General features: G+C 51.2%; 12 protein-coding genes across 12 annotated transcripts; 6 read left to right on the top strand and 6 right to left on the bottom strand.

Annotated features, from left to right (window-relative positions):
• Positions 1-1,160: 1,160 nt before the first annotated feature.
• On the bottom strand, positions 1,161-2,048 carry BO85DRAFT_433960 (uncharacterized protein; the record flags this gene model as incomplete). The annotated part of the gene is made up of 6 exons (XM_025658439.1): positions 1,161-1,178; positions 1,226-1,254; positions 1,300-1,393; positions 1,689-1,816; positions 1,869-1,872; positions 1,953-2,048. 6 exons carry the CDS (start codon positions 2,046-2,048, stop codon positions 1,161-1,163), a joined length of 369 nt encoding a protein of 122 aa, XP_025521369.1.
• A 3,227-nt stretch (positions 2,049-5,275) lies between these two features.
• BO85DRAFT_444727 (uncharacterized protein) lies at positions 5,276-6,658 on the top strand. Its single transcript, XM_025659095.1, has one exon. It carries the CDS (start codon positions 5,459-5,461, stop codon positions 6,377-6,379), a length of 921 nt encoding a protein of 306 aa, XP_025521370.1. The 5' UTR covers positions 5,276-5,458; the 3' UTR covers positions 6,380-6,658.
• A 750-nt stretch (positions 6,659-7,408) lies between these two features.
• BO85DRAFT_455444 (cardiolipin synthase) lies at positions 7,409-8,947 on the top strand (the record flags this gene model as incomplete). The annotated part of the gene is made up of 5 exons (XM_025661387.1): positions 7,409-7,584; positions 7,638-7,748; positions 7,853-8,157; positions 8,223-8,487; positions 8,818-8,947. The coding sequence occupies 5 exons, from the start codon at positions 7,409-7,411 to the stop codon at positions 8,945-8,947; spliced, it is 987 nt and encodes a 328-aa protein (XP_025521371.1).
• A 633-nt stretch (positions 8,948-9,580) lies between these two features.
• Positions 9,581-12,132, bottom strand: BO85DRAFT_387779 (tRNA modification protein MTO1). Its single transcript, XM_025656683.1, has 2 exons — positions 11,921-12,132; positions 9,581-11,846 (listed from the first exon to the last, which is right to left on the bottom strand). Exons 1-2 carry the CDS (start codon positions 12,034-12,036, stop codon positions 9,878-9,880), a joined length of 2,085 nt encoding a protein of 694 aa, XP_025521372.1. The 5' UTR covers positions 12,037-12,132; the 3' UTR covers positions 9,581-9,877.
• A 220-nt stretch (positions 12,133-12,352) lies between these two features.
• On the top strand, positions 12,353-13,281 carry BO85DRAFT_411427 (acireductone dioxygenase (Ni2+-requiring)). The gene is made up of 3 exons (XM_025657525.1): positions 12,353-12,513; positions 12,633-13,004; positions 13,068-13,281. Exons 1-3 carry the CDS (start codon positions 12,484-12,486, stop codon positions 13,200-13,202), a joined length of 537 nt encoding a protein of 178 aa, XP_025521373.1. The 5' UTR covers positions 12,353-12,483; the 3' UTR covers positions 13,203-13,281.
• Positions 13,282-13,289: 8 nt separating this feature from the next.
• Positions 13,290-15,474, bottom strand: mmm1 (ERMES complex subunit MMM1). The gene is made up of 3 exons (XM_025659096.1): positions 15,000-15,474; positions 14,909-14,939; positions 13,290-14,845 (listed from the first exon to the last, which is right to left on the bottom strand). Exons 1-3 carry the CDS (start codon positions 15,013-15,015, stop codon positions 13,438-13,440), a joined length of 1,455 nt encoding a protein of 484 aa, XP_025521374.1. The 5' UTR covers positions 15,016-15,474; the 3' UTR covers positions 13,290-13,437.
• Positions 15,085-16,664, top strand: BO85DRAFT_444732 (DUF1183 domain protein). The gene has a single exon (XM_025659097.1). It carries the CDS (start codon positions 15,443-15,445, stop codon positions 16,373-16,375), a length of 933 nt encoding a protein of 310 aa, XP_025521375.1. The 5' UTR covers positions 15,085-15,442; the 3' UTR covers positions 16,376-16,664.
• On the bottom strand, positions 16,415-18,717 carry BO85DRAFT_444733 (transcription factor TFIIIB subunit BDP1). Its single transcript, XM_025659098.1, has 2 exons — positions 18,523-18,717; positions 16,415-18,444 (listed from the first exon to the last, which is right to left on the bottom strand). The coding sequence occupies exons 1-2, from the start codon at positions 18,548-18,550 to the stop codon at positions 16,733-16,735; spliced, it is 1,740 nt and encodes a 579-aa protein (XP_025521376.1). The 5' UTR covers positions 18,551-18,717; the 3' UTR covers positions 16,415-16,732.
• A 328-nt stretch (positions 18,718-19,045) lies between these two features.
• Positions 19,046-21,590, top strand: BO85DRAFT_433968 (E3 ubiquitin-protein ligase BRE1; the record flags this gene model as incomplete). The annotated part of the gene is made up of 6 exons (XM_025658440.1): positions 19,046-19,234; positions 19,360-19,503; positions 19,560-19,611; positions 19,669-20,216; positions 20,273-21,346; positions 21,417-21,590. 6 exons carry the CDS (start codon positions 19,046-19,048, stop codon positions 21,588-21,590), a joined length of 2,181 nt encoding a protein of 726 aa, XP_025521377.1.
• A 268-nt stretch (positions 21,591-21,858) lies between these two features.
• Positions 21,859-23,209, bottom strand: BO85DRAFT_387795 (urease accessory protein UreF; the record flags this gene model as incomplete). Its single annotated transcript, XM_025656684.1, has 2 exons — positions 21,859-22,966; positions 23,071-23,209. The coding sequence occupies 2 exons, from the start codon at positions 23,207-23,209 to the stop codon at positions 22,200-22,202; spliced, it is 906 nt and encodes a 301-aa protein (XP_025521378.1). The 3' UTR covers positions 21,859-22,199.
• Positions 23,210-23,361: 152 nt separating this feature from the next.
• On the top strand, positions 23,362-25,811 carry BO85DRAFT_24455 (protein kinase COQ8). Its single transcript, XM_025654870.1, has 3 exons — positions 23,362-24,280; positions 24,338-24,620; positions 24,670-25,811. Exons 1-3 carry the CDS (start codon positions 23,513-23,515, stop codon positions 25,773-25,775), a joined length of 2,157 nt encoding a protein of 718 aa, XP_025521379.1. The 5' UTR covers positions 23,362-23,512; the 3' UTR covers positions 25,776-25,811.
• Positions 25,812-26,352: 541 nt separating this feature from the next.
• Positions 26,353-27,828, bottom strand: BO85DRAFT_433971 (alpha-mannosyltransferase; the record flags this gene model as incomplete). Its single annotated transcript, XM_025658441.1, has 1 exon — positions 26,353-27,828. The coding sequence occupies one exon, from the start codon at positions 27,826-27,828 to the stop codon at positions 26,353-26,355; it is 1,476 nt and encodes a 491-aa protein (XP_025521380.1).
• Positions 27,829-27,903: the final 75 nt, after the last annotated feature.

Raw genomic sequence — 27,903 nt, forward strand, 5'->3', positions numbered from 1 at the left:
TGGGTTGGATAGCTAGCTAGCTACTACTTAACTAGTACTAACCGATAATTCCAGGAAAGAAACAAAACCAACATATCCGGGACCACTTTTGGACGCAAACATGGTCAATTTATTTATTTATTCCAAATGAGAATTTCCGCGACGGCAAGGCAACACACAGACAATTCCTCTCGCAAAATTTTGGCTACGCTACATGTGTATACTATACCAAATGCACGGACATTCTTCGGCTAACTAACTAACTATCATTACACTGCTTACACCAGCCGGCTATAGAAAGCGGCAACTAACGAAGGTTCAGGTTTCACGGCTTTCTTCGGTAATCAGGTTGAGTGCAGGTTCGACAGACAGACGGTAGACTATATGCATATGGTATGCAAGATGCCCAGCTAAGCGAGGTCAATCGTACATATTATCAGGTTTATTTTATTTTATTTTTTCTTACTATCGCTGTGAAGATACTTGATAGCGTGGCTCATGAAAAGGAAAAAGCAATGCAAGGGGTAAAGTCGGTAAGTAAACCCCAGCCGGGATATGATCGGGATTATTTTATTTTCTACTTTCCTTTTTGTGAGGGTGGCGGTTTCTTCAGACCCGAGACAAACAGAATGGGTGGGTGGGTTGTGGGGTGGGAAGGGAAGATGGAATGAGATCGGACATATCATCTACTAATTTGACTCTTACATTTACTTTGCTTTATCCTGGGGCATTGGGATTGTTACTGGGGGGGTCAAGATATACGTTGACGAATCAAGAAGTGACAGTTGGTTTACTTGGTATAGTAGTATAGGTAAGTTCGGTTAGATCTACACTGCAAAGAGCCTTTCAACCCTTGCCTTAACCTGCCAAGGTAGATTAGGTATAGATGGGTAGATCTGGTTGCGTTGCCTGTGTGGATACCCAACCCGATCGATCCATCATCATCATCATCATCCACCCACACATAACCCCCAGAGACACACACACACAGCAGACGAGATCAGATCGCATCGTCTGGTACTATGCACGTCCTACATACTATGTACGTATGACCTACGTACCTAAGGAGTACATTGGGATGAGACACGGTAGAGCCGTTTTCTTTCTTTCTTCCCTTCCTTTCCCTTCCCTTCCCTTCCCCATGGGTTAAAAGGCAGAAAAATAAACGCAAGGTTCTTCTTTCACTTTCCATTCTTTAACTGGACACTAGCTATAACTAGCTGACTATACGTTCGGTCTAACTTACGTATACCCTAACTATCCACATCCATCTTACTTTTCCTAGCAGTAGTAGTATCTTCATCTACTCAAACTGCTTACCGATCTTGGTACCAAGTAAATCGTTAAATACACTACATGCCACCCACCCGATGAAAAGGATGCCGGGGACCCCTTCCCCGAGGAATGTACATACCTAACCTAAGTAGTAACCATAAATACATAGTTTCCATCAATATGCCATCTCCTTCCCCCTCAAGAATGTAGAATGTTAAAAACGTGTGTGTATGTGTATGTGTATGTGTATGTCTGATGGCTGTGTCAATCACATGGCAAGTAAAGTTTAGGGGGAAGGGAAGGGGGAGGATCTTGTCGACATTCTTCCTCTTCCCTTTCCGTTTCTCTCTTTTTGTGTCTGTACCGCACAGACGTCTAGACATATGGGGCTGGAGCTGGCATGGCATGGCATGGCATGATGGCTGATGACATACGTATACGTACGTACTGCTTTGCTCTATGTTGGGCAGGTAGGCATGAGGAATGTGGCTGAGTACGGTTACTGTGCTTTGCTTTGCTTTGCTTTGCTTGGGCCGTGCTCGTGCTCGCTTTGCCACAGAGACTAATTAATTAATGTAAAGTTCTGGACTATTGTCTATGGGGTTGGGTAGTACCTTGCTTGATTATAGTATAGTATAGACTAGGGTGGGAAATGAAAGGATACCCTACCCTTGCTGGAAGGAATATGCTGTACCTACCATTCTTGAGGATGAGGATTCAATGAGATGGATGGATGGATGAGTGGATATATGATACATCATCGGGGGTTTTCTGCTTTGGGGTGCTTGGGTCATGTTGTGTGAGTATCAAACACGAGCGGTGGTTTGTGTTTGTGTTTTGTGTCACTGGTAATACTGGGTTTGGGGGAGGAGAGGATTGAAAGCGGGAGGGGATGTAAGGTGCGCTGCGCTGCGCGGCGCCATTAGGTAGTGTATAGATTGGATGGAAGGGAGGGAAGTAGAGTTTCTCGCGTCTGCGTTTGTTGCGTCGGATATCTTTTCCTGCTGGTGTAGCTGGGGAGGTGTGAGTGGTGGTCTATACTAGCACTACAAGTGTAGATGTATAAGAGTGTGTGAGGGTTTACTGGTGTCTATGTATATGTGTAGCCTGATAGTACTGATCTAAGGGAAGTAGTGTACTTGCGTGATCTACACTAGTAGTAAGGACAAAGTACTTGGCTATATTTATTGTGATACCTTCTCTTGCTCATCAATACATACCACTCTCTCTCATCAATTAGAGTAAAATTCCATCAGCAAAACGCATAGATACCCAACTAGAGCACAATCAAGCCTCTTACGAGTTGAACTACAGTCTAGACCTACTATTCCTCTTTCAAAGACGCAATCTGTCTCAGAAACCAACTACCATACGACCACTATCCTAGCCAGCTGACTTCAGTATCTGAAACAAACGCGTACCTCAGATACGAATTCGGTCTATCGACGGACAATCTCCAAAGCGAGCGAGTATACACAATACCGCAATTACATTTACACACTAACATCCAAGACATATACGAATCAATTCAATAGTAAGGGCTGATGTCTCAGCCATTATCACACCCCACCAGTATAGCCATCGACATGGCGGTGGACATTAACAAAAAGAAAAGGAACAAGAAACGAGGCTATCAATAACTTGTGTTCTCCTTTCATTGGTTGGTTTACCGTATGCCGTGTGCTGGTTTGCTTGTGGCGGGTTTGTTGTGTCAATGATGTGGTGGTGGTGGTGGTGGTAATGAGTGGTTAGAGGCATGGCCCAGAGCCTACGCAAAGGTCTGGTGAATGGAATAAGATGTTTAGACTGATAGACTACAATTTTGTGACACGTCGGGCATTGCTATTCCTCTAAAAGTACGGTTTCAGCTTCCTGGAGCGGGTGTGTGACTTGTTGCTTGGGTTGTGGCTTCTTTTGTGCTCTTGTGGTTGTTGGAATATAGGGGCTTGGGGTTGTGTGTTATGGTGATGAGTGATGAGTCTCTATGCGCTCTTGCTAGGGGAGAGGAGTGAGTTGATATTTGTGATGAGGGGGTATTTTGTGTAACGTGCTGTTTGAGATGTATATACTTGTTCGCTATTGGTAATATTTAGCGAGATGCAGTGTGGAGGTTGATATTGAGGCTTGATAGGGATTTGCTTTAGGCGCCTTTCGATAGTAGCAGTAATAGTGAGCTGTCTTAGGATAAATATCATGTTATTTGTACAATGGGAGGACGTTGGATATGTGGTTAGAAAAATCAGGAGGAGGGTTTGTTTCGATAGAAGCGAGAATATCAAAATAGGCTATAGGTTACAGTTTGGTTTGACTGGACCAGCACATTGTATGATATCAAGCTAGATCAAGCATCTTCGAGTCAGATCGATCATCAACTGCCCCTCGATGGAAAATAGAGATATTTTGGTAGCGGGATACCTGGCATAGAAGCACTAGATACAGCCCCGGCATATAAAACTCCTTGTGATACAGTAACTGAGTCAGTTGGATGTTTCACCTGAATGAAAGTCCGATTATTGTCAAACTCCTTGAGTGAAGGCAGGGCTATGCACTTGTCTAGCCAGATCTGTCTCAGTGGAGACCAGCATGCGACAACATTCTGAACAGCCCAGAGTCCAGCATATATCTCCGCCTCTCCTTGTATCCTAGGCTTCCATTCATAGCCCTAAACCAGATAAACGCTGTGAGGTTGTATCATGACACCAGCACCATCAAGGATACGCTTGTGTGTGAACCAATACTGACTGGCTAAGAAAGGGACTAGATCGCAGTTCGTTACTTCCGCGGGGTGGGTGAAGGCGATTGACGGCTATCAATGTCCGGCTGGGTTGATACCTTTTGTATGCGAAAGGATCAAGTCTGGAGTTGAAATCCATATATTAGCATTCTGAAATGTTGAAAGCAACCGTTACTAAGTTAGCTAATAGGCTCAGATAATCGCAAGACTTCCTGTAGTTACAGGGTACATAGCTCTCAAGATATATAAATCAACTCACTTCACTAAGCAGGCTCTTGTTTTACTTACAAAGGGCCACAAGCAAACAATGAATAGTACTGAGCGAGCGAAGCCATTTCAGATTCTTAAGCTTCTTGATTGGTTCCATCTTTTCTTCACCCTGTAAATGCCTCTTTCGTTATCGAATTCGGTTTATCTGAGGCTTGCTTTCGTAGAATGGGCATCGACTCGCGGTCTTCAAGCGGTTCACAAGCTGTCGGAATAGTGAGCCACCGGTGAGTCTCCGCATAGACATATTATGGATGCTTCTCGAGGCAGACAGAGAGAAGTGTGACACAGACTCCTATTGACCCGACTCGCGTGAGACAAGGTGCCATCATGGAAATCCAACGGTCCCTTCAGTGGTGCAAGGGGTAATAGGATATTGAGACCAGCATTTAGATGAAGGCTGGGTAAATGTGAAGTCTTATAACCAAAGTCATTAGTGAGGAAGACTGGTGTGCTTGTCAAGATACCAGATCCTCAGTGAAAAGGGTGAGGTCTGAGGGTGACAAGCGAAGGAGGTTCGACTAGTTTAGCGGGTGACATCCCGATCCCGCTCCTCCCCTTCTCGTCTTCGCATACGTCCAACAGCCTGCTTTTGGTCCAGAAAGCTCCGAGAACAGCAAGGCTAAAACTTTGCTATCGGATCAAGGTCTCTTGATAACATGACTGCTCTGACTTGATCCACCAGACATGGATCTATATGTGCTTGACTACCGCAACAAGGGCCACATACTAGTGCAGTGCACTCTAGGCCTGCTGGCTGAGGGGACTAGCATCAACGCTCGGTGTTCTTGGTCTACAAAGCCCTACAGAGGATGCATAGTCTAGGATTACCAGCAGGTATGTTGAGCTTTTGCCAGGTAGTCGAGTTGATAACCTTGATTATCAAGTGGGGTTTCCAGCTGTGCAAGCACCATCAGGGGCATTTCGTGACACCTCGCTCATCAGCCACTGTCGCCTCCTCACGATTTGTTCCCCCTCACTCTGCTCCTTGGCTCACTCAATTAATTTTTGAATCAGCATATAAAGCACGTCTTTGATCACCAGTTCTACAACAGGCACCACGTTCTTGCTTTGGGAGGTTCCCATATGAGCTGCACCAAAGCTTGTGCGGTCTATGAGCATCTGCCGTCCACCCGTCGCGCGTTCTGACTATATTACAAGCCCCCGTTCATATACGAACCACTGCTGAGCGTAAAGTTTAGCATGTATCCGGCATACGCTGCTCTCATGATCGCCTTTCCCATACTGGCAACGTCAGCCACCAAGCTGACGACAACAGTGGTCACAACAGCACCTCCTACAGCATATGTTCAAGTCTTTGAGGCAAATGCCGTGTTTTACAGCAGTATATTCAGTATTCTAGCTGGAAGCATCGTGAATGTGGATACTGTGGAGGACCGGACTACCATCGGGACCAACTGTATCCATAGCCTGGCCGTCAACTGCTCGTTGGAGACTGTCAGTTTCCCCCCTACGTTTACCATAGGGCCTTCAACGTACATACACAGCTCAGACGGCTCAGAACAAAACTCTCAGCAGTACACTAGCAATATCGACTCAAGGGCCTGCAGGATCTTTTCTTCAACCCAAAGCGCATCCTGCGAGATTTTTGCGAGCTACTGGTATTCTGACGCCCACACGAGCACGTCCAAGCATACAAAACGTCATACGACCTTGAAGTCTTCAGAAATCAATTACCACAATCTATTAATCACGGCAGGTATTGAGAAGCTTCCAACAGCAGTGACGACGTCACAGACCCAGAAAAGGACTGCCACCGTCCCCACGGCTACTGCTTTGGCCTCTACTACGGCCGCTGCCTCTTCTCCTAGCCCAGATTCCCAATCCCATCCCTCAAAGGCGTGGGTTGCCGGACCAGTTGTGGGAGCCGTGGTCGGGTGCGGCCTGATAGCAGCTGTGTTATACTGGTGTCTCAAGCGAAAGAGACAGAAAGTGCTATCGGCTGATTCCGGACCAATAATCCAGGATCCTTCAGAGGAAATCAGGGGACTCGGCAGCCCTGTTAAGTCTGCATACAAAGCGTGTATGCCAGCAGAAACTCAAGGAACCCCTGTATCCGAGCTTCCAGCGGATGAGCCTTCATGCGTTCAACATACTACCTAGACTTTCTCGGGGTCTTTGAGAACAGCAATGGACAAAGCGTGAATATTGCAGTGGGCGAGATTCGTGCTTGAGCAGTTCTGTTGAACCAGATTTATGTCGAGCCTGTTAGTGTGGTCCCGGTATCAGTAAGAACTGTGGGGAATATGCATTATCACTGACGATAGTGTGGGTCTTTCCCAATATCTAATCATCTCAAATTGATACCACTTAGGTGCCAAATTTACCCAGAAATAATCCTCGTATGATTTGTACAGTATAATAGCTGAGCGAGTTGAGCGACTCATACACGGCAAGCACTTACATACTCTTACCTCCCTGTCATTAGTCTCTATAATGAGTATAGTCATTCATATCATGAAGTGTTTCTCTCATAGCAGCTTCAGTCTGCCATGTCTATATACAGTCACATGACCTCGGAGTAACCAAAACTCCGTCGGCATTTTCTCCCATCGCGAGCCTCGACCGAGGTCTATACTCTCCTTCTCGTCCCCCTTTCGCTCTCTGTCGAACGTCCGGTGCTTCTCGCGCTTCTTCGTCTCGAGTCATCATCATCCGGCGTCGTGGATGGCAATTACTCCGTCAGTTGGATTGATCGCCGCCTGACCCGAGACTCACGTGCCCAGGAGTCTCGCGGAAGCCGGATAATCTCGCCGTTCAGACAGTAGTATACTTCGTTCATTCCAGTCTTGAACAGCCTCTGGTCCTTGGTTCCAAGCGACGCCATTGAGTGTTGGTTGCAGGGCTTGTTCTTTCGTTTTCACGATCTCGCCTTCTTTCCTTCCGGCTACTTTTCTCTTGCGTCACGTGGTCATTTGGTCAGAACGCTCAATATTGTTCTATGACATGACTACTTTTGTTGTTTGCTAGTACTCTGCCACCAATTGAATTACATCGGCTGGCTCTATTTTATCTACTAGGCTTCTGGAAAGCATTGTCTGTTGGGAACCATTCTATATTCGCTATATCTGAGCGATACCGCGCGAGCATCATCCGGATCTTTCCATCATCTACCGACTCACCGGCTTTATCATGACAGCGATTGCAATGTTGCCAATGCCTCTACGTGCATCCAGGCAATGCGCCCGGCTTTTTGCATCCCCGCTGGTGAACACTCCCCTCTCCCAGCGAGGATGGCAGATGTCGGTAACAGAAGCACGCAGCTTCTCAGCGATTACTCTGGGCAGTCGCTCAAGGACTCAGGCAAAGTACGATTCAGCTGAATGTGGCCATTGGGATAAGTCGCTAAATCAAGGTCCAGCATATTACGAAAAAAGGTCGGCCTTTGCGCTATAGAGTCGCAATTGGTACGAAGTGTTGGCCAACAGAAGCGATACTCCGCACAAAAGCCAACAGATCCAGACTCTTCAAGGTGAGCACTTACCATTGCGCCTGTCAGACGTGTAGGGTTATCGAGGGCTGCGCTCTATTATCAGCCCCTCCCGAGTCCTAACCGTGTGATATCTCTCAAAACAGCCTCAAGAAGTCGCCAATTCTCTCCAAGCTGCCTCGGACTCATGAGAATATCTACACCGTCCCCAACATTCTCACGTTCACCCGTCTACTTGCGGCGCCTATGGTAGGATACTTCCTCGTTCACGACCACCACGTAGCCGCACTGGGTCTGTTCGCATACGCCGGTATCACAGATCTTGTGGATGGCTACATCGCACGGCGGTGGAACTTGCAAACCGTTGTCGGAACGATCATCGACCCGATGGCTGACAAGCTGCTCATGACCATTGGAGTCACCTGCCTGGCCGTGAACGGGTCCATCCCAGGTACGTTGTGTCCCCGAGGCATAAACCAACGACGAACCTTCGGCTCAATTGGCTAACAAACCCAGTCTGGCTCGCTGTAATCATCCTGGGACGGGATGTCGGACTAGCCATTTCTGCAATCTACTACCGATGGATATCCCTGCCACCGCCCAAGACCATGGCCCGGTACTGGGATTTCTCACTCCCCTCGGCCGAAGTGAAGCCCACTACGGTGTCCAAGATCAATACGGCCCTGCAGCTGCTCCTAGTGGGTAGTGCGATTGCGCTTCCTGTACTTCCCGAGACGGTCATCGACGCTTGGAGCCTGAGGGAAGCAATGACCGGATTCCAGTGAGTGGCCCATTTTATGCCCCTGTTATCATTGTTACCCTTGCCCTGTCACTGTTGTAAAAGTGTGTGTGCGTAAGGCGGGAAGAGGCCTATGTAAACCCGTTCTGGTGTATGTCTGGTACATACGACCATAGGGTGTGGAAAACAGGGCTTCCCGTCCGCTCAGCCGTACTTAAGCCACACGCCGGGAGGTTAGTAGTTGGGTGGGTGACCACCAGCGAATCCCTTCTGTTGTATGTTTTTCTTTTTTTTTGTCTTTTTTTTTTTTTCATTAGATCGAAACAATTACAGGAAAAACCTCATGATGAGATTTACTAACAGTAATTAAAGGTACCTCGTCGCCGCAACCACCCTCTGGTCCGGCCTGAGCTATGTCTTCTCCAGGGACGCAGTCAAAATCCTCTCCAAGGAAGAAGTCCAGAAGCGCATTGCCCGCGCCGCGGCGGGTAAGAAGCCTTGATCAAACCCACTCCCCAGCCCATAGTTGTCGCATCAAAGATGAAGTCTGCGTGAAGGTATATGTATGCATGTATGTATATATGAATAGAGCATTGTTGTTTTCGGGTTATCTCGCATTGTATAATTAGTTGTGGGATTCCATACTACATTATTCAGTTAAACTTCATCGGTCGCTGGGGTGTGTAGCTGATGTAAATATATATCCGATGATGGTAGTAGTAATACGTATCTGACCTGGACAACCCTCTCCACTACTTCTGTACGTCACAATCATGTCAGTACTTATCAATGAGAAAAAGTCACCCACCAAGCAGTTCACATATATCATAAAGATCCAAGTGGTGTGTGGAGAACATAGTACCTAAATTCTTTATGTTTATCAGAGTTATCCACGGTTGTGATTAAATAGTTGCCAACAGATATAGATAGGTAAAATATGGTTAAGAATGAGTCTAGACTAGTTACCAAGCCCAGCTATTGGTTAATGATTGATATCTGTATATCAGTTTCTTCATAAATATACATCGTACAAAATATTACTTGATTTAAGCTCCACAGCTTTGAATCCAAGTCTAGAATGTCCAATCTCACCACCAGCCATGCGATTCCATCGGTCGCCTACTCCATGGCAGATAAACAAGAAGAGAAATGAATTGGTATATGCAGTATCCGAGATCCACAAGGCATAGAAATATAATACAAAAAGGCCTCGAGAAGAAAAAGATGAAAGGTATAATAATGATGATAATATACATAAGAGGCCTCTAAACCAAACCATCTTTCGATTTTTTCCTTCACAACCCTCGAAATGACACCGATACGCCTAGTCCAGTCGACTCAATTCGCCTGTCGCTGTGATATGCAATAATGTAGTATAGTCGTCGTCCCAACACCATATTCCAATAACCACGTGATCAATGATGGCACCGGTTCAAGGCGCCTGACTGATAACATCATCAGGGGTCTCCTCAAGCCCTTCCGATGCGGGAGCAGTCCTATCCCGACTGGTCCTATGCACGTGCATAAGCACCCTCAGGACACCGGATGGAGTAACGCCCTCAATGCGTCTCGCCATGCCGATACTGACGGGACGGACGCGCTCCAGGGCCTGCTTTTCCTCGATGCTGATGCCTTTCACTGTAGCATAGTCCAGATCAGCGGGGATAGACAAGTTCTCGTCGCGGAGGGATTTCTTGGCTGCGTTTTCCTGGCGGATCACGAAGGGGGCGTAACGGCCTTCGATGGAGACGCGGTTGCGGATCTCCGGAGGGAAAGAAGAGGCGGAGTAGACGGTGCCGGTGGGGGATTCGATGTGCGGGATGAGAGAGTCGATGTCGCTTTCGCGGAGACAGAGGAGGTCGAGGGCGGAGCGTTGAGAGGGGTCGATGCGGGCTTTGAAGCCCTTGCGGGCCCAGGCGTAGGAGGACATCTTGGTGTTCTCGAGGAGGGTTTGAAGCTCGTTGATTTGCGCTTCTGTTTCCGTGAAGTGGCGCCAGCGCTTGTCGGAGACGATTCCGGCCTCGCGGGCCATCCGGGTGAGACGGAGGTCGGCGTTGTCGGAGCGAGTGGTGATGCGGTATTCGCTTCGTGTCGTGAACATGCGGTAGGGCTCGGAGACGCCCTTCGTGATCAGGTCGTCGATCATGATGCCGATGAATGCGTCGGACCGGCGGAGAGTGAGCGGTTCCCGACCTTGGGCGGATAATCCTGCGTTGGTACCAGCAATGATACCCTGTCCGGCGGCTTCTTCGTAGCCGGTGGTGCCGTTAATCTGACCGGCGAGGTAGAGACCGCTGATGAGTTTCGTTTCGAGCGTGGGGCGGAGATTGCGTGGGTCAATGTAGTCGTACTCGACTCCGTATCCGGGTTGAAGCATGGTTACGTTCTCGAGACCGTGAACCTTTCGCAACATGGCGTACTGGGCGTCGGCAGGGATAGTCATGGAGATACCGTTGGGGTAGATGACGTCGTTTGGCGCGAATCCCTCTGGCTCAAGCCATATCAGATGGCGCTTCTTATCGGTGAAGCGGATGATCTTGGACTCGAGCGAAGGACAATATCTGGGACCCCTAACGGTCTCACGAATGTGAATAGTCTTGTCCAGATTCGCTCTGACAATATCGTGAACGTCGTCATTAGTGTAGGTCATCCAGCAAGTAAGTTGGGCCTCGTCGTCGACCTGAACCCTGCCATTGAGATAAGAGAATGGACTCGGAGGGTGATCACCCTCCTGGACTTCCAACGGCGCAAAGTTGATCGTCTTCCTATCCAACCGCGGGGGTGTCCCTGTCTTCAAACGACCCAGCGTGAACCCAGCATCCCGCAAGGACTTGCTAAGTCCGAACGTAGCAGCCTCGCCCATCCGACCAGACGGGTACGCTTCAAGCCCAATGTGAATCTCTCCACCCAAGAACGTACCCGTCGTAATGACCACCTTGCCAGTCGGTATAACCTCGCCAGACTCCAGCCTAACACCAACAATCTTGCCCTGCGCTCCGGGAGTATGCTCGACCCCTTCCTTCGACACCACAATATCGGCCACCTTACCCTCGACGATACTCAATCCTTCCGTCCCTTGCAACTCCTCCTGCATGTACTTCTTATACAAATCGCGATCGATCTGAGCACGGGGACCCCAAACCGCCGGGCCCTTGGATCGGTTCAGCGTGCGAAACATAATACCGGCCTTATCGATGATTCGTCCCGCGACACCATCCATCGCATCAACTTCCCGGATCATAGTACCCTTTCCGATTCCACCGAAACTCGGATTACACGAGCAGACACCGATGTTGGATAGCGAAGGCGTGATTAATGCGGTTCGCGCGCCTGAACGAGCAGCCGCGGCACAGGCTTCGGAGCCTGCATGACCTCCTCCAATGACCACCACATCGTATGCTCTATACACAAGCTAGGATTAGCACCAAACCACTGCATACACCCCCTCCCGTATAGGATAGAGATAAAAACATACCGCGTCCCATCCGACACCGTCGCCAACCCACGTCTCCTACCCAGCACATTCAACTGGGATGATCTCGGCTCCAACCCCCAACGAAGAAGGGCAACGGAGCGAGCCCGAAAAGCCATTTGCGAACGGGATGGCCTAGAGCGTCAAGGGGGGGAGGAGGATGTGGAAAGGGGAGAAGCTAAAGAAATTCGATGCTTCCGCAACCGGAATCTCACTCACTACTAAACTAATCCCATAGATTTAATTAACCTTTTTTGGCCCCAGAAAAAAGAACTCATATCCGCATCACGTGCGCGACAAGCCAAGGACCAAAAAGCTTAAATCCGAGTCAAACTCCGAAAGGCGGTGAGATGATGTGCTTTGCTGACGTAATGACGAAATGAGCCGAAGTTTTGCATTGCAGCCAATCACACGTGGGGCTTATTTCACGGCGGCCCCGCGGCGGCTTTATTGGCTTTGGGGTGGACTTATATTCGCCGTTGATCCTCGTTCCTGGTTGTTCGTTCTTGTATTTTGTCGAACTTGTGGATTTTGTGTGCATTTGTATCTATTAGAATTCGTTGAAAATGAAGGCTTACTGGTACGATAACAAGCCGGTGAGTTCGTCCTGTCTATATATCCTGCCTTGCACCCCTCCCCCACCTCGCATGGGTTTCGTCACTTACCCCTCCATTGGTTACCACTATGGCACCGACTGACATTTCATGATTATCAGGGCGACCAGCGCGAACCCCACGACGACGGTCGTCCCGTCGACGAAGCCTACCTCGCCTCCCTGGGTGTTCTCTACAAGTACTGCCCGAAAATCGAGGACGTCGATGCCCTGGCCGCCGAGCGCGGATACAAGAACCGCGATGAGGTCACCGTGTCCCCCAAGACCATGGGCGATGTGTACGAGGAGAAGGTGAAGATGTTCTTCCACGAGCATCTCCACGAGGACGAGGAAATCCGCTACATCCGGGACGGTGAGGGATACTTTGATGTCCGTGGCAAGGAGGACGAGTGGGTGCGCATCAAGTTGGTGAAGGATGATTTGATCATTCTCCCCGCGGGTATCTATCATCGCTTTACGACGGATGAGAAGAACGTAAGTTTGCCATTGGTGTAGCTGTGGAATGGTGTGGTGCTAATGGGTCTGTCTGGGATTTAGTACGTCAAGGCTATGCGTCTCTTCCAGGAGGAACCCAAGTGGACTCCCTTGAACCGCAGCAACGATCTCGATGAGAACCCGCACCGTGTGTCGTACCTCGGTAGTCTGGGTAAGGCTGCTGTTGCTGCTGTCTAAAATAGGTTGGGGATGGCAATGTAAAGCTTGATGTGACGACTATGTTATATACCATGGCAATGAAATTTTTATGACATTTATTACCTGTTCGTGGATAAACTTTGTGTTTGTATTGTGCACACGGTGATGTTCAATTCCCCTATTTACCTAACTCCGTTCGTTATGTAGGTCGGATACTTTTCTTCAAAACTCGTAGTCATCTATGGTACACGTAACCAAGGAAAGGTAGCTTTGCTCAGCGAGCAGCCGCGCCGGACAAAGAGCCAGGCATCTGAAATTGTTCGCTAAGCGCTCCTGAACTCTCCTCTCGGACCAAGCTGGGACTGCGCAGGTCCCCTGTCTCGACGTTGTAGCTGCTCGTTCGCGAGACGCTATCGAACTGGGGCCGTGAAGCAAGTCCACCCCGGAACCGTAGGCCCTCGGGTTCTCGATCCCCCAAATGATGATCTCCAAGATCAGCCGACATGGCACTCCGAGATGCCGCGTTCGAGCCGGTTTCCGAGTCGTCACCGGTACGGACACCGGTCCGCCCCATGCGGGGCCATAGATCAGGCAGCCCGACTACTTGCACTCGGGGCTCGACCACTCGCTCCTCGAACCACGCGTGCACACGAGCTTCCACTAGCTGAGCCACCTTAGGCACGTCCTGGAGCCTGCTCCGGGAGCCGATGAGGGATCGAACGGAGAGATCCAGCCGGTAATCCGGAAGGAAAGAGAATGCAACATTGCTCTTCGGGCTTGACTTTGGTGGAAGTCCATCAGCTTCTTCGTCGGCCGCTTGTGCGTTGGCGGCTCCGGTCGCCTTGCCGCGCGAGTTCCCATCATCAGCGGTGGGAGGGGATGGGGATGGGGAGGGAGTATGGAGGGGAGGGGTGGACGCGGGAACAAGAGAGATACATAACGTGCCCGAAAACCGGACAACAGAAACCGAAAGTGCCACAGGGAGAATCGCGGAGCACGGCTTAGGATAATTAAGCAGCAAGGAAGTTTCGATGGCGATTGACAAGTTGTCGTCGCTCAAGTCGACGTCCATCAAGGCTTGGAGTCTCCCGCCATCGGAATTGGGGTCATCGACAGCAATGATACGGCAGTTGCTGAAGATGGGAAATTCCTCACCAAGCGAGATATCTGTGACGTTGATATTGTCTATGAAAGACGGCTTTTTCTCGGGATTGTTGAGGGAGGCATTGAGCGAGCTGAGGATGGACGAGGTCGGAGAGTCCTTCAACGAGTACGCAGTTTGTCTGTATTGAGCAATAGTCTGGGCGATCAACACATTGAACCAGTCCAGAGACTCTGGCTGATGCGACGAATGATGAATCTTATGCCTGCCATGTTTCGAGGGATTTGTAGGAATGGCGCTGTAGTAGGTTTTGCGGAGGATAGAGCGGGTATTCGTCGAGGAGGAAGGCACCGGACGGAGAACGTTCGAATTCGACGGCTTCTCCCTCAATGACCGGTTATTGGCCTCGTTAGGGTTGATTGTATAGATGGAATTGGAACGCCGATGGGTAGAGGCTCGATGTGAAAGGCCGCGGGAGGGCGGCGGAGGAGCTTCGCCGAAAATGAAGAACTTGATGAAGGCTCCGATCAACAGCACCACGGACAGCTGCCCAAGCAAAAACCCCTGCGTGAAAGATAGGCTAGACTAGTTCGTTAGCCCTCTATCGGAACAACCAAAGGGGATCAGGCCATTAGTGACATACGAGGATTGAGCCGGAACGGGCACCGTTTCACCTGGTTCGTCAGTTAGCTTCAGGCAGTCCTTAGCAGAGGGGGAAATGAGTTCGATCGCACTTTGTTGGAAAGACATTGTCCGGCACTGTAGACCTCAACTTCTGCCCATCGCCCATGACCACCACAGCCGGCGGGATTATATAGAAGGCGCTGAATGAGGGTGTCTTGGAGAAATGACGAAAGTACCGGAAAATGGCGTGAAGGTCGAGGTTTCCGCTGCGGTGACGCTAAGCGGTGATCGATCCCTCCTCCACCGCGGGTCCAACACAATCCAGATCGGATGCAAGAACCGCCCCTCAAGTTGGTTGTCTGGGGAGGACACGTTGAATACTTGCACGTTCCAGAATCCCATATCTGCATACTGTACTGATACCACGTCGCCTTACAATTGCTTGTGTGCCATCTATCTAGACGCCGCATCCATCGTCGGCAGCATGCTCATGCTCACTCTCCACTGACACACACACACACCAAAGCTACCCATTTACCAGAAACCTCCCACAATGTACAATCTACTCATCCAACAGCTCCTCCTCTCCCTCCTCCTCCTCTTCCCACACACCGCTCTCTCCGACCGACCGCCAGGCAAAGACGCCATCCTCCTCTCGCGCGTCCGGTCACTCACCCTCCGCGGAAACCGTCTCACCACCTCCAGACGAGTATCTCCAATCCCGCAGCTAAAATGCACCGGCCCATCCAAGCGCATCTGCAATATGTACGAGATCGATACAATGCGATGCACAAACGAAGGCTACGACTACGATGAAGAAGACGTCCAATGGACCTGCACTGCGTCGCTCCCACAGGAATTCAAGCTCGGAGCTACAGACGTAATATGTGAAGGATACCGAAATGCCGACGACAAGTGGATATTGAAAGGGAGCTGTGGAGTCGAGTATCGCCTACTGCTGACGGAAGCGGGAGAAGAGAAGTTCGGACACTTGCGCAATGAGAGATCGAGCTCTTCGAGTGATGAGCTTGGTCCCGTAGGCAAAGTGATCTTCTTTGGGTTTATGATCGCGGTTTTTGTGTTCATTCTGGCAGCATTCTTCAACGAGTGTTGTGGGTCGGGAGCGAATCGGCCACAGCGACGACGCCGTGGTGGTGGTGGTGGGGGAGGAGGAGGTGGTGGTGGTTATGGGGATGATGGGCCTCCGCCGCCGTACTCAGCCTCGCCGCCTCCTTATACTCCTTCCTCGGACCCTAGCGAGCGTTGGAGACCTGGGTTTTGGACGGGTGCCATGAGTGGCGGGGCGGCTGGTTATGCGCTGGGAAGAAGAAGCGCTGGGAATCGGTCTAGTTCGTCATCTACTTGGACCCGGCCTTCCTCGTCCAGAAGATATGATGACCCTGGGGAGGGGAGCTCAGGATCGCGCACTCCGCAATTTTCCAGCAGCACCTCAAGTACCGGGTTTGGCTCAACACGCCGCAGGTAATAGCTTACAAGGAGCAGAGACGTGAAACGACAGTCGATACTTTGGAAAGTATGCGCTAGCTATAAGCCTTTGATTCTTTTGATATTCTCGTTGTAATGGCCGACCACTAAGATACACGTAGGACCAAATCGTCGGATAATTACCACTACTCCAGCCGACCACGGTGTAGTAAGCAAATAGAGTAGACAAACAGACATTCATCATCACCGCCGGGGGCGCAAAAGAAAGACGAACAGGAACCCAAGTAAACTCCTGCACCAGGCAGTATAACTGGTCTGGTCTGCAACGCCAAAAACACCTGTATCCCCGCATGGAATTGAAATCGGCCGTAAAATAAAATTTATCGATCCTGTGTACTCAAGGTATATCATCAATGGTGCCCAAAACTTCTTCAGTGCCACCAGCCATGGCTTTCATGGCTTGTTTTCTGTTGTTCCGCTTCGCTTTGACAGGCACGTCGTTGGCTGCAGTGCCGTCGGCACCACCAGCCGCACCGTCAGGATTACGAAGCATCTCTTCCTGCGCTTCCTTCTCTTTAGCGTGCTGTGCCTCAATCCGCTTCCGCTCCTCGTCCAACTCTTGTTGGATCAGCCTGGGGTCGTCATAGACAGTGTTGGTCATCTCCGAGTAGGTACTAATGTCAATGGTCTCCCGCGGGCCCAACAGTGTTTCTTTGATCCGCTGGGGGTCACGACGTTCTTCGTTGTTGAACTTGAGCTTGATCTGGCGCCGGGAACGGCCCGGGAACAACTTGCTGATCATCATGAAATCCGTACCAAACATGCGCAAGCCCCGATAGAAAAGGTCGGTCATCTCCTCGTCCCAGGACTCGGTCTTGGAGCGTTTTCCATATGTCGCCTGGTTGATTTTGCGAGTAAACGAATTTTCGATAACATCCTCGAGGTCCCCAGCATTCCTCGCGGCGTCGGCATGGCGATCCACCTGCAATGAAGCAGTGTCGAGCACAATCTCTCCGTTAACGATCCTCATCACTGGTCCAGCCTGGGCCTTATTGTCTGGGTTCTCATCCTGGTCTCCGGCGGGAGACGCGTCGTTCCCGTTTTCTTTTACCGGTGCCTCGGTATCGCCTTCCTGCTGCGCTTTTTGCTTACGCTCCTGCTCCGCCTGTTCCATGTTGCGCAGCTCAGTCTCACGCTTGGACATTTTACCCGTGCGCAAATCCTTGCACAGCTCCGACATCTTGACCATTGCGGGGGCGATCTCGACAGATTCGGCGCCTTCGGGGGTTGGCTCGCGCTTCTTGCGTGTTCGAGGCTTCCTTTCCTTCTTCTTTGTCGCATTGTCCCCATTGACATCCTTCACTGATTTCCGTCTAGTCCTCGTTGGCTTCCGACCTTGTTCGGCAATAGTAACCTGCGAGTCAGTTCTAGGGCGCGCATCTGTAGTCCCTTCGCTATCTGTGAGTGCCGCCTGCGTCGCTGGAGGAGTAACGAGTTGGGGATTGGCGTCTATCGCAATTGATTCGGTGGTGCGCGTAGTCGTAGCAGGATGAGGAACAGCAGCAGAAGGGGCGGAAACGGTGGGGACAGCATCGGTGGTAATGGCGGTGGATTCTCCGGTGGTCTTGGGACGTTTGGATGGACGAATCACTGTCGCGTCATTATCGGGGAGGGATATCTGTGTCTCGGGGACAGCAGTCGCAGTATCACTCACAGTAGCCTGTGTCTGCTCGACTTGGGGTTCTGGCGCGGTAGGTGTAGGCGGGGTAGGTTGAGGAGGGGTTGAGATCTGTTCTATGGTTCCCGGGGAGACTGCAGACACCGAAGCCTTGCGCTTGGGACGGGGAATTGGAATGGCCGTCGCAGACTGAGGTACGGCGACATTCTCCTTAGGAGAGACTGCTGGCTCCTCTGGGATTGAAGGTGCAGTAGGAATGGAGGGCTGAACAGCGGGGGCCGGTGGACCGGGTTCGGGAGTTGCTGTCTCTGTTGGAGGTTGGGGAGTCTGAGAGGCAGATGGCTGGGAGGCTACACTAGGTCTTCTGGGGGGAGCGGAGGCTGGAGGACGGCGAGCGGGCGCCTTCGGGGCAAACTTCTTGCCCGACTTATCTGTAGAGGAGGCATGATTAGCAGTTGAATGTATAGAAGGCGGGACGGGACACGGGAAGAGGGGACAAAGGAACGTACTAATGGCCGAACTGGAAAAGGACTTCATTCTGCATGCTGGTCATCGCTGAGGCGAAAGGTAAGGAAGGGATAAAATGAGCAAGGGGAGATAGTAGGGGGCGAACAATGATGATGAACTGATGGTGGTGTAGTTGGTGGTGGTGGTAGTAGGCAGAAGAAGGGACCGAGAGAGTAATAAACCAGCAAAAAGTCTAGATTGGCGGGCGGAAAGAGCTGAACCTGAACCTGAACTCCTGGGGAAAGTGGGCGCGGTCACGTGGGAGGCGCGAAGGGACGCTAAACTGGCAGGCCGAAAATCCTCCTGGCTTCTTCCTGCCTGGGAGTCTTTGCTTATCTCAACTCATTCCCTCTCCATCCCCCTCTTCCACCTCTTCCTCGCTTCCCCCCTTCCACCCGCCTTTTCTTCCACAACAACCACCCCCCGTCACGTCTTTCACGGTCGGAGATTGTTACGGTCCCTGCTTTCGGCCCGTTGCTGCTCAGTGGTGACGGCCTCTTCTGACGTATGCCTCTTTAGCCACTGATGCCGGCCGCCGAAGCATCCCCCGTCGCATCTTCCGATTCCGGTTTTGTCATGATGGAAGACCGGAAGAGAGCCGCTGCCTACGACCATAATGATTCTGCTCCACCGTTGAAAAAGCAAGCGACTTCGGTCAATGGTGGTAGTAAACCCCATCCCGACGCTGATATGCCCTGGAAAGATGACCTGGAGGTAAGTCCCCGATCTGCCCACGTGGGTGCCAACTTATCCCAAGGGTTCCCCTAGACAGGATTGGAACGCCATAGTCGACTTTACCGCTACCCTCCAGGTGACATACTGACGTCTTTTCGTCGCAGCGTTTCCAAAAGGACGCAATATGGCGCCAGATGCAGGAGTACAAACGTGAGAAGGTGTCGCTCGAGGCCAAGCTGAAGGAGATGTCCAAAGCCACCGCCTACCACAATGACCATCTCCGTATCATAGATACCTGGTATAAGCAAGTGAGTAGATCGTTGTATTTTGCTCATCCGGTGCAGATTGTCTGACGAGTCGACAGTTGGTCGACGAGGTCAAATTGCTCATGGGCGCTGCCGAAGAGGATGCCAAGGGTGGGTCCCACTCATGCCGGCCGTTGGTTTACATGGAAACGCTAAACAAAATCCCAGAACGCCCGGCTTTCCAAAGCAGCCTGCTGTTCGATGATGTCGACAAATTCGAGAAGCACTTAAAGTCTCGTTCGGAGGATATCCGCCAGGTCATCTCTAGCTTACTGTCCAAATCCCCCAGGACCACACCCGAGGCTTCAGAGTTACAGACTCAACTCGCCAAAAAACTTGCTGAGGAGAAAGTCACCATCGCAGAATTAGAGAAAGCCTTATCTGAAAAGCAGCAACTCGAAGAAAGTCTCGAAGAAGCCTCTTTACGGTACATGGTAGCCGAGAAAAAGCTCGATCGTGCACGGAGCTTGACGGTTGCCAAATTAGAGAAGCAGTACATTCTAGGAGCCCAACGCCCCGGCGGCGATAGTGCGTCTGCACCCAAGGAAGAGCCTTCCGCGTCCAACGGGGCGACCCCTAGCGGCGAGCGGAGTCCTGCCCTGGAAGAAGCCCACAGCAAACTTGTCGCCGTGTCTGAAAAGCAGAAAGAACAGCTTCAGAAATTGGAGAGTGAAAATGCCAAATTACTGACTCAAATAACGGATCTTAACATCAAGGTACGCCCACCCGGTTGGGTCAGCTAGACTCGCACAGTGCTAACGTGAAACGGCAGCATTCACGACTTACTGACGATGACTACGCGCACACGGACTTGTTCAAGCAATTGAAATCCCAGTACGATGACGTTGTTACTCGGATCAACCACTTAGAAGCGACCAACGTGCAACTGCGAGAAGAAGCGGCAAAATTCCGATCGGAGCGAACCGCCTACCGCAATCAGGTTGATGAAGAGGCACAAAATGCGATCGCTGAGAAGGAGATGCAATTAATGCGGGCAGAAACAGATCTGGCACGGATACGCAACGCGCGCGACGAACTTTTGGCGGACCAGCAAATGCGGAAGGCTGCGCAAGAGCAGGAGAAAACTGCGGCTACAAAGGTGCAAGAACTTGCAGATGCTGGACAGGCTCGGATTACAGCGCTAGAGTCCGAGGTTCAAAGGTTGCGTATGGAACTAGATAAGGAGAAGAGCACATCAAAAAGCGTCGATGAGATTCCGATCGAAGAACTCCGTGCTAAGTTCAGCAACCTGGAACGTCAGTTTTCGATGCTTAATACCGAACTATCCTCGATGCAAGTCGCCTGCAAGAAGTACTCTTCATTGGCATCACAGAAAGTCACCGATTTCAGTGCCTTGGAGGAGAAGGTCGCCCGACTCATCGCGGAGAAGTCCAAGGCCGATCAGAAATATTTCGCTGCAATGAAGAGCAAAGAGGCCAGGGATGTGGAGGTCCGCACCCTGCGCATGCAAAATGCGAAAACTTCGGACATCGTGTCGCAGCTGAAGGAATCCGAGGCAGCTACCCGTTCTCTGCTGGCCAACATGGAAAAGCAAGTTAGCGAGACTAAGGAAGCACTGAATTCGATGATGAATAAGAATTATGCAGCCCAGCAGCAAGTCACAGAGAAAAACATCACAATTGAGGGCTTGAACCGGCAGGTGGCCGAACTCAAGGCGTTGTCAGCTTCCAAGGACTCGACATTGGCTAGCACCTCGAGTGCTTGTCGCCAAGCGGAAACGGAGGTGGAAGGTCTGAAGGTGACCCTGGCAGATACCAAGAAGAGCCTGGAGAACTGGAAGAACAAGAGTTTGGGGAACTCCTCGTCCGAATATGAAATGCTGAGGGTATGGTTATATCCCATCTCTACTACCGTTTTACGCCATATTGGATCATCCTCACTAACTTGCCCTACAGACTCTGGCACTCTGCACTGTGTGTCGTCGCAACTTCAAGAACACGGCTATCAAGACATGTGGTCACGTGTTCTGCAAAGAATGCGTAGAGGAGCGCCTCACATCTCGGTCCCGAAAGTGTCCCAACTGCAACAAGTCCTTCGGTAACAACGATTACATGCATATCACACTGTGATTTGCTCAGAACCCTCCATCCTGGGTTCATACCCTCAACTTCGTGTACTATAGTCTCTTCCTTCTCTTCTTGCCTTTCTCGCCTTCACCTTTTCACTCACCTACGTCACTTTATTACGGCTTGATTTTTCTTTTACCCATTGCGCTCCATAATCATGGAAAAAGGCTCATGGTGCGGTGTTTTACTGTGGTTTAGCAGGACAGGATATCAGAGGGCCGGCGTTCGATCTAAATCTGTTCCTATTGATCGGATATCTTATTTGCATAGTGGCCGGGTTGTTTGGTCTTCGGGTTACCGGTTTTTCCATATTTGTTTTCCTTTTAATTTTCTTTCTCTCTTCGTTTCTCTTTGCCGCCTTTTATTCCTTTTCTTTTCTTTTCTTTTCCCTTCTCTTCTCTTTTTATTACCCTCCGGTCCAGAGGAGTTGTTTTTTGGATACCCACGTCAGTGTTCGAGCGGCACCTGGGTGGGACAATACGGTGCATGTTGTAGGATTAACTAGGACGTCACGGCAGAGAGAAAGATGATGAATGCAGCTATATTCATACAGGAATGTCACCTTTGACCAAAAAGAAAAGAATCGAGAGAGCTATCGTGGTGATCTATGTATTATGAGTTGAAGATTCTGCTATATAGAAGTTCATGTCGTCCCACCCAGAGATCAAGAGGTGGGACGATTTGTCCTGCATCTTCGACGGGAGTATCCCACTCCCGCTCTATACGTTGAGTGATCATGCTTTGCAGGCCTTTGCTGGCCAGGATGTTCTGCGCCTGATAAGGGCCCATGACGGACGCACGGACAGCAGCGCTAAGGACTGCCTTGGCATGGTTCAACATAAAGACATACGCAGTCTGGTGGGCGTCCATGCCCATGGCCAGACATACCACCCCCCACAAAGGCGCAAAGTGACCTTTGGGGCCTAGTTCGTCAGTACCCAGCGAGGTCTTCAGTATGTCGGAGAATTCCTCTACCACCTTCACTGCCTCAGCAGCGTTGGGGTTAGCGTGGAATGGGTTGAACGCATACGTTTTCCGGAAAGCGCGTTCCCAGACCCCGAGCAATGCCCGCCCTTGGGCGAGACTCGCCCGCTGGGCAACTATGCAGGGGGTAGACGCATCAAGGTCATTGTCCAGGGTTTCCAAGTCTTCTGGGCGTCTGTATCCTGCCAGAACGTATGGAAGTGATGTACTTGCCATAGAAGCGATCGAGAGCTTCAGGAAGCGTTGGAAGGATGCAATTGGGGTCACCGAGCGAGGAAGGGGCTTGTTATGCGCCAGATAGGACTCGAGACCGCTGGAGTAGGCGAACGAGCCCAACGGAAGGGCTGAATCCGAGAGGAGGAGCAGTGCATGACTAGGCACTATTCCCGTAGTATCTGGAGCGTAGGAATGGACGGTTAGTATCTTGTAAATAGGTGGTGGAAGATGCAGTTGCAAAAGAAGAAGTATACGGGGAAGACATCCGCGGGGGCAAACACACCCTCCGGTACCGGTAGATATGAACCCCCGCCCTTGTGCGACGCAGAGGCCGACGCTAGACGAGCACGTGCATTGCGCAGACGGTCCTCGAGATCCACGATCTCTTGCTCGATATCCTGCACGTTGGTCTTCACTGTCATTTGCCCTCACCAAACAAGTTAAGGCGGCCGGTACATGGCGGTGATGAAGAAAGGGAGACCCGCGGGAGGAACATTCGCCTTTAAATACTATTCTTAGTTTTATCCGGTCGGCTGTCTTCCTTATCAGTTGCCTCCGGACCTCTCCGGGGCGCGGTACCGCCCGGCAGAAAACCACCGCGGCTTTTCGAGGCTCGAGATGCTATCCGGTTTGCTCTCGCGCTTCCCCAATTGCTTCAATTTCCATCATTATGCGAAGACGGTAGTTTGGAGACCAGCCCGGGCTTCTCTGCTACATTATCAATCATGTCGGGCAAGCGTCTGTTGGACGCGATCCAACTTTGCAATGTCGCCAGGTCCGTGGCCGTGAAGCACCTCGAGGTGCGGCAGCGCCAACTAGACTTATTTACCAGGACTTCGTCCCTCACCAAAGGCATCAAGAGCCAGGTGGATGGCCTCTGCATGACCGCACAAGCTGCGGCAGCCTTAGCAAAGCGGTTCAATGATGATCCTTCTCCCTCCCAACCGGCACCCGCACCGTCACCCCGGGCCCCGAGCTCGTCCCCCACGCACACGAATCTCTCGCCGGATGAGGCCAGGAAAGCACAACGACAGGCAGAGTCGCAGATACCTTCAACGACGGCGGAACATACTGGTTACGGAGCTAGTCAATTGGATGTTAGCCAGCAGCAAGATGTCTTCTATGAGCCCTCCAAACAGACGACCCCCGGCTCGTCTGGACTTCCTAGGGTTAAACTACCCAAGACCTCCAGCGACACGCAATCAGGCATCAACACTGAGATAAATGCGGACGTATTCCACTCTGCCGTCGGTGCCGAGAAACCTGCGTCGTCAATCCAGCCTACAGAACAACAGGAGGAGATTTCGGAGGATATGATGAAGGAAATATTCCACAGCCCCAAGGTGGCTAGGATGCTGTCTCGGCAAGCTGCTGCGGATCTAAAATACAAAGGAAAGACTCCGATGCCTCCACCTGACGCCAAACCCATTGGGAAGGAGGGATTGTCGAAAGAAGAGGCTCAGGCCGTGGAGGACATTGTGTCAACAACAACAGTGAGTGCAAGCAGTCGCAGCCAATCGGACGTTTATATACTAATAAAGTGCCCGCAGGTGGAACCTGAGACTGCCGCAGCCATGAAGCAGCAGGCAACATACCAGATGATCGAGTCTCGCGTTCCAGCTTCCCGACTAGGCAGACTATGGCAATACGGTGGCCTAGCCACATCCATGGCCTTTGGCGCCGTCAGTGAAAGCCTACGACGAGCCACTGGAAGCCAGTCCGAAAGCACCGGATCCCTCATGTTCAGCGCCGGAAACATGGAACGTCTCGTCGCCAAACTCTCCAAGATGCGCGGAGCGGCCCTCAAGTTGGGGCAGATGCTGAGCATCCAAGGTACACACCATCTACCCCATTAACCAACTCCTCTCTAACACCACACCAGACACCAAAATGCTCCCCGACTCCATCCACGAGGTCCTCCAACGAGTCCAAGACCGCGCAGACTACATGCCCGCCTCACAACGCGACAAAGTCCTAACCGACAACCTCGGTCCCAACTGGCGCGACCTGTTCTCCTCCTTCGACGAAATCCCCATGGCAGCCGCCTCCATCGGCCAAGTGCACGGCGCCGTCCTCGCCTCCACGGGCCAACCCGTCGCCGTCAAAATTCAATACCCAGGCGTCGCCGACTCGATCGACTCCGACCTCAACAACCTCTCCATCCTCCTAACCGCCTCCCGCCTCCTCCCACGCGGCCTCTACCTCGACAAAACCATCGCCAACGCCCGCACGGAACTCGCCTGGGAATGCGACTACCACCGCGAAGCCACCTGCGGCGAGCACTTCCGCTCCCTCCTGGCCGACGACCCCGTCTTCCACATCCCCGCCATCATCCCCGAAGCCTCCGGCAAACAAGTTCTTACCATGGAACGCCTCAACGGCATCGCCGTCACCAAAATCCAAAATTTCACCCAATCCCAACGCGACTGGATTGGCACCCAGATCCTCCGTCTCTGTCTTCGCGAAATCACCGAGTTCAAGTACATGCAGACGGACCCCAACTGGACGAACTTCCTCTACAACGCCCAGACGAACAAGCTCGAATTACTCGATTTCGGCGCCTCCCGCGAATACCCCGATGAATTCATCACCAAGTATGTACATACGCTGATCGCGGCAGCGAGGAACGATCGGCAGCGCTGTGCGGAGTTGTCCCGCGAATTAGGGTATCTCACGGGCCATGAGAGTCAAGAGATGGTCGATGCGCACGTTACTTCTGTTACTACTATCGCGGAGCCGTTCATGGAGTCGTCGCCGGATGTGTATGATTTTAGGAACCAGACTATTACGGATCGCGTGAGGGGGTTGATTCCCCTTATGATTCGGGAGAGGTTAACGCCTCCGCCGGAGGAGACGTATAGTCTACACCGGAAGTTGAGTGGTGCGTTTTTGTTGTGCGCGAGGTTGGGATCTAGAGTGCCGTGTAAGGAGATGTTTAGGGAGGCGGTTAGGAAGGCGCAGGTTGCGGGGACGATTGAGAGGGAGTGAGTGTATCTTTTAAGGGACTGTGTTGAGGGGAAGGGAGGGGGGGTATTATTCTCTTCTCTGGATTTGTATCATTAGCTTAGATTGTATGTATAGAGATTTACATCAATGGGTTTGTATTTATAGTAGTGTATGGGTATTGGTATATGGTACATGAAATAAGTAGCCAAAAGCTGATGGCATGGCATGACATGGCGTGAAGGGAGGTATTTGTGAATATGTGTATGTTATCCAGGATGAGACCCTGATATTGCCAGTCGTTTGTATTTATAGAAGGTATCCAAGGCTGGTCCAAAGTGTCTTGCAGTGTGGTTCGTGTCTCCTTGATGAGACATGGGGCGTAGATGTGTCGCTCCAATTGCTGTAATATGAGCTGAAGCCGTCTTCGTCACTGCGTGTCTCGTTGTGCTAGTTGCTCCATTCTGATAGTAGCCCGGACACCAACTCAGATATACCCCGAATATAATGTCTCGTGGGGATCGTGCACATCTCGGTAGGTGATGATACATACTCCCTACACATCTCACGGAGCGACCAACAACAAGTTAAGGCTGAATTCGGGAAACCGACCGACCCTAACTCAACGAGAATGCCCGATACCGAACATAGCATTCCAATAGTTCTTCACCCCCTTGCAGATGCCCTTCTTATCCTTCCAAGTACTGAACTTATCCTCAAGTTCGCACGCCGTCCAAAGAATCTCATCCCAGAAGCGTTTCTCGATATCAGTGCCAAAGGCCTTGATCACCTCATCGGGAATTGTCCATGCGCGCGTGTAGCTCCCGTCATCCGCGAAAGCTGGATTCACGGCCTGTTTGTCGAACACCGTGGCCGGGTTGAACTTGGGGAAGTTGGCGTGGATGAAGAATGCTCGGGGGGCGGGCGCCTTCGATCCATGAACTCGCCACTCGCCCTTTTGCGTCAGAGCGTAGTCTTCAATGGGATCGAACTGCACCATCGCGGAGCCGGCCAGACCGCCCTGTGTGCCGTGGCCGATGGCGCAAATTGGCTCCGAGACCTGGTAGTATGGTTCCTGGAGGGTCATGGCGGCTGCGACGAAGGTTTCTTTATCGCCCTCTCCGGCTGCGCCTTGCGAAAGCAATGGGTAATAGAAATCGGGACCCCACATGTTATAGTAGGTGCTGAGAAGAAGGGTTTTAATGTGCGTCTTCTTCGAGATAAGGACCTCTCCGGATTCGCTGGACTGTCGGACTGAGTTCTGGGGAAACGGCTGAGAGGCAATTTCGTAGTAGTAGGACGAGACGGTGGATGCCCAGAAATCGGGCCAAGTGACCATGTTCTTCGAGGGAAAGGGGCCATTGACGAATAGCATTTCCGGTGGGTGAATCGGGAACGCATCGGCGTCTAAGAAGAGGATTTCTTCGAATGACGAGAACAGCATTGCGAGAAGCTTGAACTGGTATTTCTCGACTTTCATATCGCCTGGGACGGCGTCCAGGATTTCCGACAAGAGGACACATTGCGCATTCAGCGATGGCAGGACCACTTCGCAGATGTGCTCTTCATATTCTTCTTCATTTGCGAGGAAAACTTCGACGGGTAACTTTGAGCCCGTTCTGCGAAGCATTCGAAGCGAGATCACCAGCACGGGTAAGTAGGAGCCCCCCGCGGTGGAAACCAAGCCTCGCGTATTCTGTGTATAGTTTAGTTGGGGCGGGTTGGTATTGATCGCATCGACAAAACCGCTGTGCGCATTTTTCATCGTATCCACGTCGAATGGGAGCATGTCCAGCAGCTCCGGGCGGTCTTCCGGGTTCGATTGTTCGAACCTAATTGACGGCGCCGATCCTAATCTCAGAGGTGGCTCGCATTTCGGCTCATGAGCGGTCAGAAGTGGCTGGAATTGACGCCAGAATTGGATGTGGCCTTCGGTATGTCTGTGGTTCGAGGGAGTCGCTTGGTGTGTTTGTATGGATGGGGCTGTCTCGGTCAGAGGATAGCTGCGCCATCGTGAATAGGACCAAGCGAATGTCAACAGGATAAATATTGCAAGTAATAGGGAGCGCACTCGTAAGAACGCTCTGGAGGGGAACATTGTGTTTGGAATGTTGCGACAGGAATGTCAACGGCCGTCAATGGTTTCGTGGTCTCGTTAGGATCGCAAAGTATA

Source organism: Aspergillus piperis, assembly GCF_003184755.1.
Source record: "Aspergillus piperis CBS 112811 unplaced genomic scaffold BO85scaffold_1, whole genome shotgun sequence".
Classification (NCBI taxonomy): Eukaryota; Fungi; Ascomycota; class Eurotiomycetes; order Eurotiales; family Aspergillaceae; genus Aspergillus; species Aspergillus piperis.

Coding starts and splice junctions, on each gene's coding strand:
- BO85DRAFT_387779 (XM_025656683.1), bottom strand. CDS start 12,036: ATGGCTTTTCGGGCTCGCTCCGTTGCCCTTCTTCGTTGGGGGTTGGAG. Junction 11,847..11,920: donor ACGGTGTCGGATGGGACGCG/GTATGTTTTTAT, acceptor GCTTGTGTATAG/AGCATACGATGTGGTGGTCA.
- BO85DRAFT_444727 (XM_025659095.1), top strand. CDS start 5,459: ATGTATCCGGCATACGCTGCTCTCATGATCGCCTTTCCCATACTGGCA.
- mmm1 (XM_025659096.1), bottom strand. Junction 14,846..14,908: donor CCCGTTCCGGCTCAATCCTC/GTATGTCACTAA, acceptor GAACTAGTCTAG/CCTATCTTTCACGCAGGGGT.
- BO85DRAFT_24455 (XM_025654870.1), top strand. CDS start 23,513: ATGTCGGGCAAGCGTCTGTTGGACGCGATCCAACTTTGCAATGTCGCC. Junction 24,281..24,337: donor ACATTGTGTCAACAACAACA/GTGAGTGCAAGC, acceptor AAGTGCCCGCAG/GTGGAACCTGAGACTGCCGC. Junction 24,621..24,669: donor GCAGATGCTGAGCATCCAAG/GTACACACCATC, acceptor ACACCACACCAG/ACACCAAAATGCTCCCCGAC.
- BO85DRAFT_411427 (XM_025657525.1), top strand. CDS start 12,484: ATGAAGGCTTACTGGTACGATAACAAGCCG. Junction 12,514..12,632: donor ACTGGTACGATAACAAGCCG/GTGAGTTCGTCC, acceptor CATGATTATCAG/GGCGACCAGCGCGAACCCCA. Junction 13,005..13,067: donor TTACGACGGATGAGAAGAAC/GTAAGTTTGCCA, acceptor TCTGGGATTTAG/TACGTCAAGGCTATGCGTCT.
- BO85DRAFT_444732 (XM_025659097.1), top strand. CDS start 15,443: ATGTACAATCTACTCATCCAACAGCTCCTCCTCTCCCTCCTCCTCCTC.
- BO85DRAFT_444733 (XM_025659098.1), bottom strand. CDS start 18,550: ATGAAGTCCTTTTCCAGTTCGGCCATTA. Junction 18,445..18,522: donor CTTTTCCAGTTCGGCCATTA/GTACGTTCCTTT, acceptor CCTCCTCTACAG/ATAAGTCGGGCAAGAAGTTT.